This window comes from Lycium barbarum, chromosome 1 (assembly GCF_019175385.1).
Source record: "Lycium barbarum isolate Lr01 chromosome 1, ASM1917538v2, whole genome shotgun sequence".
Taxonomy (NCBI): Eukaryota; Viridiplantae; Streptophyta; class Magnoliopsida; order Solanales; family Solanaceae; genus Lycium; species Lycium barbarum.
The window spans coordinates 26,127,071-26,144,660 of record NC_083337.1 but is presented as its reverse complement, the minus strand read 5'-3'; the positions used below and the strand labels follow the sequence as shown (position 1 = coordinate 26,144,660).

Here is a 17,590-nt window from a genome sequence, read left to right as displayed (position 1 = left end):
TTATGGATCAACATTACGTGTACATTTTGTTTATAAGGATCATGCTAAAAGAAGGAAAGGGACAGCTTTAACATACCTCGTCGTCCACTTAACCAATTAACGTCTATCCTCCTGAGCTAGACAATCTACATTCAAAATGATTCACGCTAAGGTTAAGTCGTTGAAACACTTACAAGGTCAAACTAAACTAATAGGCGAGCTAACGAAATTTGGGCAGCATTTCGCCTATATCATCTACTTCCACCAAACTTCAAAACAACACCCAAACACCAATAACAACCTCAACATTACCATAGTCAAAATATTACATTCAAATTAAACTCACATAAGCCCAAAACTTCCTTTCAAATTCCATCCATAGCCTCCAACTACAACACAATACTTTATGTCTTCTGCTACCATGATTCTCTTCACTTTAAGACTTACTAAACATCCAAATCAACTTAACATAAGTAATAAGATGAAGAACATACCTTATACTTGAAGATATTTAGCCACACACAACTTTCTTCAAGACTTAATCACCACCAATCCAACTAGAAGCAAGAACACACACTCTTCTATGAACTAGCTTAGGGTTTTTATACTTGATCTTCTCTTAATATGATTTGGAATGTTTATGGGTGATTAGGAAGGGTTGAGAAAGCTTGGAGAGGGATAGGGATAGGGATCTAATTTGGTGAAAAATAATGGACCCAAACCCAGTCAATCAATTTAAAACAAAAGGGCAAAATTTCCAACGCTTCATTTTCACGGTCACTTTCACGTACCGTGAATTATTTCACTAGCCGTGAAACCACTCCAACAACTCTACCTCACTGCCACCATTTCACAGTGGCCAACCAACATTTTCATGGCCCATGAAATTATTCACGGTCCATGGAAGTGGCCATGAAATAGTCTCAGTCTAATTTTTTGACGAAATGTATTCTTTCCGATTCATTTGATGTCCAACCTTCATACTCTTTTCCAAACATGTTTAAGAACTTATACAACTCCGAGATGCCCCCATAGTCCTCACACACAACTTCCCAAATCATCTTCAATATGAACCTACGACAACTGACCTAAAACAAAACTTTAACGTATGTGAAAGATCGAGGTATAACAAAAGTCCTTCAATTGCTCCTTCAACTCCCTCAACTTAGCAGGTTTCATCCTATAAAGAGAAACAGATATCGATTTAGTATCTGGTAAAACATTGATAGTAAAGTCAATCTCTTACTCTAGTAGAAGACCTAGAAGCTCGTCTAGAAACACATCTGGAAACTCATTAACCACTGGAACCAATTGAAGAGCCGGTGACTCTACTTGTGTATTCTGAACTCGAACTATATGGTAAATACAACCTTTTGCGATCATCTTCTTTGCCTTGAGATAGGAAATAAACCTACCTCTCAGCGAAGTTGTATTACCTTTCCATTCCCGCACTGGCTCTTCTGGAAACTGAAACTAGACCATCTTTGTTCTGCAATCAGCATTAGCATAACAAGAGGCCAACCAGTCTATTCCTATAATAACATCGAAGTCTACCATATCTAACCCAATTAAATCAGCTACAGTATGATGATTATTGACTATAACTACACAAACTCTGTATACTCGTCTAGCTATCACGGGATCACCAATAGGTGTAGACACCTCAAAAGGTGTAATCGACTCAAGTTCCACCCCAAACCTACCAGCAATAAAAGGAGTAACATGTGACAACGTAGAACCTGGATCGATCAATGCATATACATCATAGGAGGAGACTGATATTATACCTGTGAAAACATCAGGTGATGACTCAAGATCCTGTCAACCAGCCAATGCATAAATGCGGTTCTGAGGACCGCTCGGATTGGATGATCCACCTCTTCCTCTACCACGATTGGCTGGTGTCGGAGAACCCTGGCCAGGAGGGCCTACCGATAACGAAGAACTAGTTGCAGATCCTGTCAGCCGAACTACACCTCTACCACCCCTCTATGGACAATCTCGCATAATGGTATGTTGGGTAACAAAGAAGAGCAGGTTCGTGGTATGCGTACGGAGTATGAGAACTTGTTGTGTTCTAAACCTACTGGTGAGCCCACACCCTTGTTCGTTGGACACTCCATCTATCTAGTTTATTGTTTTAGTTCCGGGCTGCATCCCGATATGTTCGACTCTGTTTATATTTCTTAGAAGCTCCATAGTTAGATGTTGTGTTGTGGGTAGATGTTGAAAGTCTAGTACGACTTATTGAGGCATTTTCCACGTCTTATAATTGATTATTCATATTAAACTTGCGCTGATTTTTTTAAAGTATTAGTATGCTTTTAGTTAGCCATAAATGACTGTTTTAAATAAATATTGAAAGATTATCAAAAGAGATTAAACGTTTATTGATTTTATAATGTGCTTCCGGTGTTGTTCATAGCATCAGATGCCTGTTGTGTCAGGGTCGGGTTTGGGGCGTGATAATTTACCGGGACAAGGCCCCCGACATACCTGACTATCTAATATAATCGAATAAATGGAATTGAGAGCAATGCCCCGAAGACTACTGAGGATAACCAAGCAGTTGATATGAGTGAGGTTGTAACGAACAGATCTGTCGTCTTATAAGTCAGTCCTGCATCGTGAAATGCAGGCCCCGAGCAAAAAAGGACGTAAGTATATTTGAATTGTACTTGTATGTAAACCAACTATATTTTAATTTTACTTGTATGTAAAACAACTGAAATAATAATTAGCTGTGGGGTGCCTCGGGGGAATGGGCATCCGAAATGATAACAGTAGTCATAACTGAATACTGAAACTGAAACTGAAGCATAAAGATAACTGAATTGAACATGGGAATCATAATCTTTACCCTTTTTTACTGAACATGAGAATCACCTGTTTCAACTGTGTTCATAAACTATGACCTTTGGCTCAATTATAAGTGCACAATTTTGTGGCATTAGGCCCAAGTATGCGTATTGTTGGCATAAAGCCATATGTGCAGTTTTGATGATTAACAAAGTAAAGACCTATAACAAGTAAGAAAGCACAATGAATAAACCAGGTCTAGCCACATATGGTAATGATTGACAAAGCAAGGACCTGAACAAGTAAACCAGTTTAAAGGCATGGTGAAAGCTCCAAGCAAGAAAGCACAGTGATAATATATAAGGTGTGGGCAAGCATTTGAGGAAAGCTGGTGAAGTAGAAGTTTCGAAAAATATAAAATGTCTAAAGAAGTAGTCAGCACAGAATGGTAAGAACAGGTCTAAGGAAATATTCCATTTTAATAAAGCAGCAGAGGAAAATGAAGACTTATGAACAACGGAATATATGTGCAAAGACAAGTGCAGTGTAGAAATCAAATCAGAGAGCAGAATGAATAGTCAATATAGAGGCTCTATCACATATGCACATGACGAGCAAAGAAGGACATAAACACAGATTCTGTTCTAGGAGCAGTTCATTGAAGAAATAGAACGAGTATGCAAAACATGTTCTATACCAAAGGAGTCATCAAGTACAGTAGAGGAATCAGTTGCAGTGGATGAATAACCAGCAGTGGTGAGATAATAAAGAAGAGGAGAGGTTAAGTGACTCAGACTCAGACTCAGAAGACAATATTCAGAGGAAGAAATTGTTCAGTTAAAGAGTTTACAGACAAAGCATGTGAATCAGGTTAACAGAAGAACCAGGTCTGCAAACATGCTCCATTAATGAGCAAGAACAAAATCAGAAGTCAAAGAGTGAGTCATGGTTGAAGACATGATTTATTCCAGTAATTAATAAAGGTATGTGAAGAAGACAAACACAGAGCTACAAATGATCAATGAAACAGGTCTGTCAACATTGTAACGATTCGCATTTTTGCGGGGCGGGGGGGGGGGGGGATAAGTGCTCGGAAAAGCTACTAAGAACTTGTTGGTGCTCTTTCAGACTTTGTTTTATTAAAAGAGTCGCCACCTAATTTTTAGGAAATTAGGAAAACCGAGGGTGAAGGGTTTATTCATACACCGTGAAAAATCTTTCGTAATCCAAAGTTCTAGGTAAGGGTTCTGGTGATCTCCTAGGGAAGGTGTTAGGCACCCTAGTATTAAGGATATGTACTATACGGTTGACCTTCGAATTTCAATGTATGAGTATTTGCATGAACTGTTTATTCCTGCAAAAATCTTGTCATTTGCATATCATTTTTTTTTTGAGAAAAAAAGAGTTTGAACATGTTCCCTTTATAGATGGGGTACTTAGATTTGGATTTACAACATCCGGGTAAAATAGTCTCCCTTTATATATAAGGGTGGTATATTTTGTTTGTAAAGAGAGTATATAAAAGTTTTTATCCTTTTATATATGTCGTTTATTAAAGAATATAAAATTGTTATATTTAAGTACATAACTTTGTCCATGCTTAACCCATACTTCGTTTGGATCGATCTGTTTAATACATTTGAATTGCCTTATCTAAGAACTTGTATATACAAATGTTTTGTCTGAAGCGTATTTATACTAAAGAACGTACGTCTAAATCCATAAAATTGGTCTCGGATTTGGGTTTATAGCCAAAAAAAATATAATTCTCCATTAAAGGTCCCGTCCATTTTACCCAAATAAACTCATGCATGAAACTTTGTTTAAAATCTTAATATCACAGAGACTTTCATTTCTAAGTGGGCTTCAGCCCAAAAAGCCTTTCCTTTTTATTATTATTTGGTTGGACTTGGCCCATTATGGGTCCTTATTATTTTCTAAAAAGAGAGAAGGTCAGTAGGGACTTTCAGCCCCAAAACTTTTGCCAAATTTGTTATTTGGATCCGGTCCAAAACAATTTATCCTTAGCCTTGGTTTGGGTTTGAAAACTTAGTTTAATTTTGTAAAAATGTGCGTGTGCTTTGTTTCAAAAACTAGTCCGTTTTACTCAAAATGATATTTGCAACCTTTTGTGACTTTGAAAATTCCTCTTATTCTTGTTATCTTGTGTCAAAGTTGTTCGGCTGATCATCCATTTGATTTTGACAAAATCGTTATGCTATATCCGGGTTTTGAAAAAATTATTTTGGGAACTTAACGTCAATCTAAACGGCGTAGATACCGTTATCCTAAGACAACTAGTTCATACAATAGGGATTCCACTATATGAAATGAGTTTTTTACAAGTTTTGTACAAGCACATACAAAACTCAAATGAAGGAAATGGAAACAAAATAAAGGATAAAGAAAGACTAGGGGCGTACCAGGCCCCTAGTTTGGCCATTCTCACCCCAGGGCTGGGCCTTCTGCGCACCAAGCTACTCAATTCTATCTTTGGAGAAAAAATTTCCTTATTGGGCCAATAGGCATGCTGATCTTGACCCGAGTGATCATGTGGTGAGGGGAAAAAAAGGAAAAAGGAACCCGGTTAGTTTATAATTTTCTGAACTTATCATATGTATAACTATGCACATATATATCAAACTCTTACAAGTTACATAATTATGGCATTTGATTATGCTATTGGCTTTACTGGTCGAGACCTACACAACACAAAGGGAAAACAGTAGTCGCCACCCTGTCCAAATCACCTCAAGTCCCCAGACCAGTATTGCCAAAGAATAAATCTGAGTCCCATAATCATGCACAAGTATCACCATATGCAGAAATAATTTAACTGCAAACAACATTGAAAATAAACTCAAGGCCATAGTATGGGGACCAAAATAGATACTGTAATATGATGGTATAAGATAACAAAATAACTCCAAAAAGAAAAACACTTATTCACAAAGTTAACCAAAACAGAATTATCCTCTTTATCTCTTGCCCTTGGGACTGGGTGAAGTCTAGTCTATTTTTTAGCTGAGTCTAAATTGGGCCAGGCCCAAACTGCCTGCTAGATGGAGATTGAATTATAAGTTGAGGCCTAGATGAGGCTTCCATCCCTTTTTCCATTTGTATATGCTCTATATACGACTGACTTGTTTACTCATATACACATAATACATCCCTGATATACATATATGATGTGTATATCAAGTGTATATCATATGTATACCCCTCTCTCTTTTCACTAACCTGTACATGCTTTATGTATCTAGCCTCTAAATCCTATCCCTAGAATCTATTCCCAATGGATCACTTAATTATACCAGTATTTCAACAAAGGGTTTGAAGTTTAAAGGTCCTCCATTTTCATCTATCCTAAACCCCCATATATATATACATGTATGCCTATAGTAAATCAGACAGTATACATCCTGTATATCTCTGCCATTATCATTACCTTCCTAACTCTCCTCAAATTTCCTAATCAGGGGATATCAATCCTAAATTAAGGCACACTCAAGTCCAAACTAATCAGCTAAGCATTTGGTGAATTATTCTCATAGGTCTGGTATGAAACTCCAACCTTTGGCAATTTACAGAACAGATGCAAAGTTCACTCAGACACCTCATTACTCACAATGTTAGACACTGCTAGATAGCAAAAATATGGTCACAAACAAGGAAGGGCCATAGGGAAAGGGTTATCTATATCAATCAAGAGGCAACAATGTAGAATTCAGAAACTATAGTTTAAACAATCAAGTGCAACATAAGCTGAACATGATGTAAAAAACTTTAATATTCAAAGACAGCACAGGAGCACCCTTTTAAATCTCAGTCAAATCTCACAGAAGAAGGGAGATAGGCAGGCATATAGAGCTTGTGTACACTATAGTTCAGACAATGGAAAGAGGCAGAGACCAGTTATGCTGTCTAAAGAGAAGCTTTAAATGGTTCTAATGTTCTTTTAGTGATTCAGCTTATGGTTTAGAACTTATTCTAATTAAGCTATCCTCATTTGTGTCTAAAACAGCCAATTGTATACACAGATTTATCACTCAGTTTTAGTAAGTCATTGTGGCAAAATAGTTGGTTTCAACCTGTGCCCCCCTTGGTCTAATGGTAGAACCTTGGCCCAATGGTAAAATCTATAATATCATAAGGCATCTATGTAATAAACATGTGCCCCCACAGACTTATAGAAGTGCCATGGTGCCTTTTATGTGGAGGAAAGGTTTTATGTACTAAGCTATGTGTTACACCCCGTAATTTCTGTATGTTGAGATTTGTGAGGCATTAACTATTCAATCGCAGACATCGGAATTGGTATCGAGAAGATGCAAGATCATAGGTACTCGTGTTACGATTATAAGAGTTTTGAAGTGAAACAAAAGTTTAAAAGTGAAGTTCGGGAAGTCTAGTTTCCAACGCAACAAACCGCTCCTCAATCGGACATCGGGGTAAGGAGATATGGACGTTACAAGTCGGGCTGGTAGACCAGGAAAAATGGTCTGCGCGAACGCGCAGAGGGCCTAGGGCCAATACGGTGCGAACGCGCTGAACAAAATTTGAGGCTCAGAGTCGGGATGGAGGTTATATTATAAGAATGTAATAATAACATATATATGACATCTGGAGACCCAATGGGGTGAATTGGTTCATATGGCACTTGATGAAAAGCCCTCGTCGCGGCAAGCTAAGTGGGACCCACACGTCGGAGCGTTATAAAGGACATATGAAGAGACATACGAGTAGTATATGGAAAGTTGAGCAAGTCGTTAGAAGGACCCATAAGCCAAAAATGGGCATAAGCCCTCTAAAAGGATGATTTAAGGAAACGTTTTCGGATGATCCGACTTCGAGGGGCCAAAACGATATTATAAGTTTGGAATTTGGAAAAACACAAAGAATGAAAGTTGTAGATAATTGAATTATCTTTCGAACCATAGGTCGTGGACCCTCACACAATGTCGGGATCAAAAGTTATGGCCATTTTAAGAGTAAGACCCTAAGCTGCCAAAATGGGCCAAAATGGCTCCGCGGGCCCCACACGAGGAGGTCGGTGAAACCGACCTAACAGGGGTATAAATACCCCCTTCAACCTCATTGTTTCAACATAATAACATTCTCAAAGGTCCTAGAAAATTCTCCACACCTCCCCCAAACATTATAGTCCGATAAACCAAGAATTTAACAAAATTACGCCAAACTAGTCCGTGAAAGGTGATTATTATTGCTTCTACTTACGCTTGGTGTTGGAAAGAGTTGATGTGGCTGCGTTTCTTCAAATATAAGGTATGTTATTCATCCCATCTCTTGTGTTGAGTTTATTTGAAGGTCTAGCAAGCTTTAAAAATGAAAATAGTTATGAAGGAAGGGTCATAAAGTGTTGTGTTGAGTTGTTGTGTTTATGGGCTGTTTTGAACATGTTTTGGCCGTGTGGATGGACTGATTTATGCGTATAAAAATGGTATCTAACATTGTTGGTGTGTTGATGAGATTATACTCCTTGATTGGGATGGAAAGAAGTGTATATTGTTGTTGTATATGGAGAAAAACATCGTGTGGGATGTTTATGGAATATATTGGTATGAATAATGGTGTTGTTGATGTTGGTATTATTGTTGTTGTTGATTGGTTGCTGAATTGTAATTTTGGGCTAGGCATATAAACAGGGAAATGCTGCCGAAATTTCGGCAGATTATAAATGAATTTATTCGAAGGACTAAGATAAGCGTATAACGATGAGTCTAATGATTGTGTAAATCCTCTTGAATGTAGACTAGCGAGCTTGGACAAATAAGCATAGCTAATAGGAGGTGGAACAGGTATGTTAAGGCTCGTCCCTTTCTTTCGAAGGCATGATTCCGATGTTATGACTTCATAAATGTTTCCATATCTTCCTTGTTTTCAAAAGTTAGATGCTTATGATTCCAAGGCATGATTCTCTTCCCGATAACTCGTAAATGTTTTTCCAAAGTGTCCGTATTCTCCCAAAACAGAGGTTTATGATTTTGTAAGCTCTTATAACAACAACGATGAATATGTTTTACAATGACAATGATGATGTCAAGGATGAAAATATTTCTATGATGAGAATGATTTCATGTTTAAAGGTTCTAAGTTCACGATTTGAAAGACGGTATAAGAATGTTGAGCTATCTCTTGATTTCCCAATTTTATTCATGGATGACGACTATTTTTAAAGATTCTGAAGTATATGATTTGACGCCTTATGAGATTTGTGATCTTATTCTACGGTCTCTTAATGTTATCCTTCGTTGATAGTCTCACCTTATAATAATTGTTCCTTCAAGGTGAGACAAGGCCACGATGACTATTCCATAATATATAATCGGAGGTTACCGACCTTACGTCACTCCGATAGATACATGACTTTCTTTGGGCTCTCCTGCATGCTGCTATATGATATATGTATATGTATATGTATACGGGGAAGATGGGAAAAAGGGCCAGAGCGCTATAGACGCTGGGATATGCACACGATACATGTATCTGTATATGACATGAAATCATCCCGGACGCGGGATGCCCGGACGCGGGATGCCCGGACGCGGGATATATGTGGCTAAATGGATCGGAGTCGACGCCTCGGCAATATGATATGTTCTATTTTCTATATATATGAAACAGAAACGTTTTTCAAAGGAAGTATTACTATGTATATATGTATATATATGGATCGGGATGCACGTTCCGCAGCACTCAGCATGCATGGTACCGCCAAAAGGCATTCATTGTACAGGTTACTCTTTTATCTTACTGTATGCCCTATATGCCCATTCTATTATTACTTATACTTTACATCCTTTACTATGTTACTATTCATGCCTTACATACTCAGTACATTGCTCGTACTGATCCCCTTTCTTCGGGGGCTGCGTTTCATGCCACGCAGGTGTATACAGATGAGTAGAGGACATTGCTAGGAGATGTACCAGCTGGATTGGCGAGCTCCATTTCCTTCCGGAGTGTTGCCGAGTCAGAGTATTCATGATTATGGTATCTTGATTTATGTTAGAGACTTTGCAGACAGAGTCACGTGTATAGCATGTCAGTCTTGTAAGCGGCTCTGCAAGCCGTCGTACCATTATGCATTATGTTACAAATTCCATATGATTACAGATTTTACTTGATTTGAGAACGACGAAAAGAATGGTTTTGACAAGTTTTTTTATTATGCATTTCATTTCGTAACTCAAGAGTCCAGTGAGGTTATGAACATAACGAGAGCTAAAAGGGGTTCGTTCGGCCCTGAGTATGGGGTCGGGTGCCCATCATGCCCTATCAGGACTGGGGTGTGCCACTATACCTTCCTATTCATTTTTGAATAAGAAGGTATTTTGAGTGGTAAATTAGGTAAACTTGTAATTATTAGTATGTTATGAATATAATTTTGCTATGAGAGATAATAATAATGACAAGAAAGCATCGTACACAAGCGTATGAGATATGGTGTTGCGGTTGTTGTTATAGACTAACCATGGAAAGTAGTCTGTTCTTGTTTGAGTACAATTTGAATATAAATCTCTTGGCTATGGTATTGTTGATATATTGGATGGACAATCTGAAGTAAAATAATCACTGAGAATAATAAGTCATCAGCAAGGAAATGCTATTGCGAATCATCTGGGCACTGCCATAGGTGGAACTATGTTGATATTGTAAGGAATCAAGAAGTCCGACCAAGGAATCAAAAGGAGATGATATAGTATGTAAATATATAAGGTCAAATAGTACAAAAAGGGATAATCTAAAATAGTACCAGAGAAGCAAGAAAGGAAACGTACGAACAAGAGAGTTTGTTTATTAGTAGAAAAATAAAGAGCAAGTAAAAAGGGTACAACAACTAAGGGTACTCCCAGATCGGCGGCAAGCCATCGCAATCATGAGCTAGGATAATCTTAATGGGGACAGAACAATAACGGGACATCGGCTGACCATTGGCTACTTACAAAAAAAGACATGAGGACATGGAACTAATGGAGAAGTTTGACAAGAAATAGGAAAATATGAAAGAAGGCTGATGAGCTCATATTATAAACGTGTGAAGATCAGGGTCTAAGGAAAGAAAACCATTTCAAGAAACCAATGATAACATTGTAAGCCCACAACTACAATATTCGAGGATGAATGTTTTTAAAAGGGGGGGGAGAGAATGTTACACCCTGTAGTTTTGAATGTTGTGATTGTGTTGGTTGTTTTAAGTATGGACATTGGAGTTACCTCCAAGAATATACGAGATTATATGCGCTTATTGTTACACTTCGGAAATTCCGTATGTGTTGCCTTGTGGATAGGATAAGGTGAGCTTAAGGTGATTATGAAATACCTATGAGGTTAAGCAAAGGATTAGATAGCTTGAGGTGCATGCAATAAGAATTCGAAGTTCTATGAATATGCGAATTTTAGTTTGTTGAAGGAAGCAAAATTTAAGTCGTGTTCGGAAAGGTTCCGCTATGATTGGGCTACTGTTTATGTGATGATGTCTTGAAGGGCTGATATAGAGCCTAATGTACAGTTAATGAAGCATTAAACAAGTGTTAAGAAGGTTGTATAAGAATTGGAGATCAAACGAAACGACGAGAACAACTTCGGAAAAGCTGTGAGTTCCACGACCATGTTTCACGGACCGTGAAACTTTCCACGGACCGTATAATGGTCCGTAGAATGCCCAGCAGAGATGATGGTATCCTGGCGGTGAACCACGACCACTTGTACGGGCCGTGAAATGTTCCACAGACCGTACAAGTGTCCGTGGAAGTCCCGACGGACTAATTTTCAGTGTTTGTACAAATGGATGCCTTGGGTTCTTTTATTTCATTTTTCATCTTCCACAAGTGTTAAGAGCTCAAAAACCCTTCTCTAAGCATATTACACTTAAGTACAAGAGAACTCAAAGATCAAAGACAAAAACCAAGTGTTTATGTGTTAGAAAGCTTCCAAGGGTTAGAGGACCACAAAAAGGGTTAGAGGACCACAAAAGATTCCATTGGAGGAGAACTAGGGTTTGGTTCAAGAGAAGTATTCCCACCCGAAGCTTGTTACTACAACATCTAAGGTAAGTTTTATGGTATTTACATGTTGTTTAAGGTAGTTGAAAGTTGAAACACTTGGAATGTAAAAAGGATATAGAAAATGGGTCTTGAATGTGAGAATAGTGATGTTTGTGAGTAGTAGCTTGAATTGAGTCGTAATTCTTGATGTGTTGTGAAACGAATATGTTATAAATGACATCAAGAACATGAGATAGACATTGTATGTGAATGAAGGTAATCGTGTGATATGACCATGGATATGGGTGATTGGAAGCAAATTGAAAAATATAGATAAATGTGGATAAATAAATACTATTGTTATGATATTTTGAATGTATTGTTGACGTTTGGGAGTGGATTTACGATATGGAGGAACGTCTTTTAAGCAAAGGAGATGCTGTCCGATTTTCTCTAGCTTTAGTCGTGTATGCTAGCCGTTGATTTCTAAGGATAGTATGACTTTAATGAAGGTAGAAACGTGAGCTTCGGAGGAGAACGTGCAAGTGTAGAATAGTGGAACGGAAAGGTATGTAAGGCTAACCCTTTCTTTCATAAGGCATGGTTCTTTGGCCAATCATCTAAATCTTCTGTAAGTCTATGACGTATTCCAAATGATTCTATCTTCAAAAGCTACTAAGCTTATGACTCTCGATATGTATTACGATTGTACTAAGTTCCTCATATGACGAGTAATCCTATAAGGATAGATGTAATGAACGACGATGGTAGTGATAACGATAATGATAATGATGATAATAGCAATGACGATAATGATGACGATAATGATGGTGATGATAATAGTAAGATGCTTATGAGCTATTATGTATGTGTATCTATGTATGACTATTATGGAACCCCGAGCTTATGAGGCCGGGTAGGATATGTATCTATTTACGTAACTCGCGCACACCTCTGCAGATGGTACGGATAACCCTGAAGCCTTGGTAGGGCCATGTAGATGTAATCTTGAAGCCTTGGTTGGGCCAGGTAGATGTAACCCTGAAGACTTGGTAGGGCCAGGTATGTGTAACCTTGAGCCTTGGTTGGCCAAGAATGTATGAAACACCAAACCTTCGTGGTCGGGCATGCTATGTATATGCTATGGTTATGTATATGATATAAATATGTTTATGATATGGATATGTACATAATGTGGATACTTATATGATATAGATATGAGTATGAATACGGATATGATACGAATACGATTAAGGATATGTATATGAATACGAGTACGAGTACGAATGTGAAACGGATACGGACACGGATGTATGTACACAAATACGCGTTAGAAATGGAAAGTCCCTATGAAAGACAAGTAAGTGCTTATGACGATGATATTACTGTCTCCCATCTTATGTTATTTCTTATGCTTCTATATTAATATTGATTATGCTTTACATACTCAGTACATTCTCCGTACTGACGTCCTTTTGTTTGTGGACGCTGCATCATGCCCGCAGGTGGCCAGGGAGACAGACTTGATCCATACCTACATTCTCAGGGACTACATAGCGGAGCTCCATTTCTTTCGGAGCAAAAGCTTTTGGTACTCATTCTTTTGTGTATATATTTATGGGCATAGCAGGGTCCTGTCCCACCTATATGTTATGACATACTCTCCTTAGAGGCTCGTAGACATGTGTATATGGTTAGATGTGTCTGGCCCTTTCGGCCTATATTTTGGATTTCATTATGTTAGCCTCGTCGGCTTATGTACATTGATATGGGCATAGATGTCAATGATGATATAAAGGTACTGTTATCAGTGGGACTAGCATGATTGATGAATAGAACTATATGATTTATTATGTGGCTCACCTAGATGTGAATGTAAAGGTATGCTAAGGGGGTGCCCGGGTGGGCTAGCACCGGGTGCCCGTCGCGGCCCTCCGGTTGGGTCGTGACACTTATCTTATGGTATGAGGGTTTAAGTTCATATAATAAGCTACGGAAAGATTGGAGGGCAAGTGAATCAAGGAAATTAAGTTTGTTGGTCTTTGGAGAAAATATGAAGGGCAATTTTGGTCCAACTTGGAGAAAGAATATATTTTAGTATATGAGGATTTTTGGAGCAAAGAAAAAGCCTAAATTGAAGTTCATGAAGTCTAGTTTCCAACGCAACAAATCGCTCGTCAATAGGACATCGGAGTAGAGAGTTATGGACATTACAAGTTAGGCCGCCAGAGCAGAAATTAACCCTTCGCGAACGCAACCAAAGGGCCGCGAACGCGAAGAGGAGAAGGAATTAACCCTTCGCGAATGTGAAGGGTAAATTTTAAGTCTGTGGAAACTGACTTAAACACCCTATATAAGGAGAAAACCCCCCTCATTTCCACCCAAAATATTTCCCAAAGCTCAGCAAACATATAGGGGTGTGTGTATATCATAAAGTTGAGGGTTTGTAAGTGATTTCAAGTGGCGGAGTATTACATCGAGGCTCGGGTAACGTGTTATTGTGATTGTAGTATCGTTTTGCGGTGAATTTCAGCTTCGATCCAAAGCAAATATTGAAGATCTTGCGGATCTAGTGAGAATAAGGTATGAATCTCTTCTTTTTTATATTGATTTCGGTTTACTTATGAAGATAGAGTCATTAAATAGCCGTATAATGAATTGGTTGGTTGAGAAATTGGGTAAACATCGTGTGGGATGTTTTATGGAGTATATTGATATTGATAATGATTTTGTTGATGTTGGTATTGGTATTGTTATTGTTGGTTGTTGGTATTGTAAATTCGGGCTAGGGATATAAACAAGGGAGATGCTGTCTGAATGTCGGCAGATTTTAAAAGAATTTCATTTGAAGGCGTAAGACAAATATATGACAATAAGCCTAATAATAGAATGACTGATTTTATATGTAGATTGCGAGATCGGAAGTAGGTTGGAAAGTCGAGAAGTGAACTTCCAGGTATGTTAAGGCTGTTCCTTCTTTTCTTGGCATGATTCCATATATGGTAGGAGCGTAAAGAACCTTATGACTAGGGATTTGTCAAAGTAGAGCTTGTCATATTGTGGGATAGTTTTCGAGTGTTATGTTGTTCCTTCTGAGGGGCCATGTCCTCGCCCTATGTCCTTGAGTTTATAGAAGAGACAGAAGAGACATGTTACAGTATTAGTGTTATCCCGCATATGCATGATATACATATATATTTTTCTTTAGCCTGGCCACTTGGTCAGTGAAACATTTTTTTTAGTCTGGCCACTTGGTCAGTGAGAAAGATTGCCTGGCCTACGGGTCAGTGAGATAGATTTCCTGGCCTACGGGTCAGTGAGATAGAATGCCTGGCCTACGGGTCAGTGAGACAGAATGCCTGGCCTACGGGTCAGTGAGACAATGCTTGGCCGATGGGTCAGTGAGAATTTTTCAGTTGCCTGGCCACTTGGTCAGTGCGATATATAATAGTATTATATTGCATTTCATATGAGACATGTCAGGTGAGATATTCAGAGCATTTTTTTGGCCTCCAAATCATTACATTTTCAATTCAGTTTCAGTTATCTATTGTCTTACATACTCGATACATTGTTTCGTACTGACGTCCTTTTTGTTTCGGGGCGCTGCGTTCATGCCCGCAGGTCGATCCAGCTCAATAGGCCTTCCACTCAGCTACATTCAGTGCGCTCCACTTGGTTCGGAGCTGCAGTCCTTTTTGGTATACTATTCTGACATGTATATATATAAGGGTATGACGGGGTCTTGTCCTATCCTTTCTGCAGCTCGTGTTCCCTAGAGGTTTGTAGACAGTTGTATGTAGTTGGGATGTTATGCTGCCTTGTTGGCTCTCAGTTTTGTTGTTCAGCTACATAGCAGCCTCGTCGGCTTGCTCAGTTGTGTACATATATATATATATATATATATATATATATATATATATATATATCCAGATTACGGCCTCGCCGGCTTGTTGGTATTATGTGTGTGGAGGTAGCCCTTAGTAGAGTTTCAGATTTAGAGTGGTTCGCTCGGGCCTAGTTTGGCATCGAGTTCCGTTCACGCCGCTCCAGATTTGGGGCCTGACATTTATATTGTCAGGAAGATCCCTTTTTTTTCAATTTAAAAGGGTAAAATATTGACCCGAACAATTTTAGAAAATCTATTTAGACCCTTTAAGGTGCATAGTTTATTTTTTTTATTATCTAAGGACTCTGAGTAATTAAAATAAATTATGGGAGGTCAAAAATTATGTGTCAACAAACATGTTCTATCATCCATACCAAAAACAGACTTAAGAAGAAGTCAGAAGTATGAACGTGAAAGGGATGATGAAACAAGTTTATAAACATGTTTCATCTCAGACAGTGTAGAGATTTAGAGAAAGACTAACCAGGTGGATGAAACAGGTTCGTGAACATGTTCCAGGGCAAGACCTAAAACAACTAGGATTTGCAGAATTAGGGAAATAACTTGGTGGTCAAGTATGAAAGATTCCTTGCCATAATTGTTGGGATTAGTAAGCCTCTTACACATACAAAGTGTTACACCTCGGAAATTCTGTATGTATTGCCTTGTGGATAGGCTAATGTGAGCTTAAGGTGATTATGAAATCCCTACGAGGTTAAGCGAAGGATTAGATGGCTTGAGGGTCATACAATTAGATTTTGAAGTTCTAGGAATATGTGAAGTCTAGTTTGTTGAAGGGAGCGAAACGTAAGTCGTGTTCGGAAAGGTTCCGCTATGATTTAGCTAATGTTTATGTGGTGATGTTTTAAAGGGATGACATAGAGCCTTGTATGGCTAATGAAGTATTATACAAGTGTTAAGAAGGTTCCATAAGGATTGGAGATCAAACGAAACAACGGAAAACCAATTCAGAGAAATGGAGTTATACGACCACTTATACGGTCTGTATAACTTTATACGGTCCGTATAAGGTGTCCGTATAACTCCCATAAGGGAGTTGATTTGCTGGTTGGTGAACCACGACCATTTATACAGCTCATACAATATTATACGGACCGTATAAGTGTCCGTGGAAGTTCCGACGGGCTGATTTTCAATGTTTGTATAAATAGATGCCTTGGGTTCTTTTACTTCATTTTTCATATTCTACAAGTGTTGAGAGCTCAAAAACCCTTCTCTAAGCATATTCCACTCAATTCCAAGAGAACACAAAGATCAAAGACTAAAATCAAGTGTTAATGTGTTAGAAAGCTTCCAAGGGTTAGAGAACCACAAGAAATTCCATTGGAGGAGAACTAGGGTTTGGTTCAAGTGAAGTATTTCCACTCAAGATTCATTCCCACACCATCTAAGGTAAGTTTTATAGTATTTCCATGTTGTTTAAGGTATTTGAAAGTTGAAACACTTGGATTGTAGAAGAATATAGAAAATGGGTCTTGAATGTGGGAATAGTGTCATCTTTGAGTAATAGTTTGGATTGAGTAATGATTCGTGATATGATATGATTGTAATAATGTTAAGAACATGATATAGGAATTGTATATGAATGAACGTAGTCGTGTGCTATGACCATGTATATGGGTGATTGGAAGTGAATTGAGAAATATAGATAATGAGGATAAGTAAAGACTATTGTTATGATGTTGTGAATGTATTATTGACGTTTGGGAGTTGATATATGATATGGAGGAAGTCTTATAAATAAAGGAGATGTTGTCCAATTCTCTCTAGCTTTAGTCATGTATGTTAAGTTATCGATTTCTAATGATAATATAACTCTAATGAAGGTAGAAGCGTGAGCATTAAAGGAGAACGTGCAAGTGATAAAATAGTTGAACGGAAAGGTATGTAAAGC

General features: G+C 38.2%; 1 protein-coding gene across 1 annotated transcript in view; it reads right to left on the bottom strand.

Annotated features, from left to right (window-relative positions):
* Positions 1 to 1,080: 1,080 nt before the first annotated feature.
* LOC132610761 (uncharacterized) overlaps positions 1,081 to 17,590 on the bottom strand; it is a 35,653-nt gene continuing 19,143 nt past the window's right edge. The window contains exons 5-6 of the mRNA XM_060325123.1: positions 1,416 to 1,468; positions 1,081 to 1,159 (exon numbers count right to left, since the gene is read on the bottom strand). Coding sequence (XP_060181106.1) covers positions 1,081 to 1,159; positions 1,416 to 1,468 — 132 coding nt within the window. The remainder of the gene's footprint in view (positions 1,160 to 1,415; positions 1,469 to 17,590) is intronic.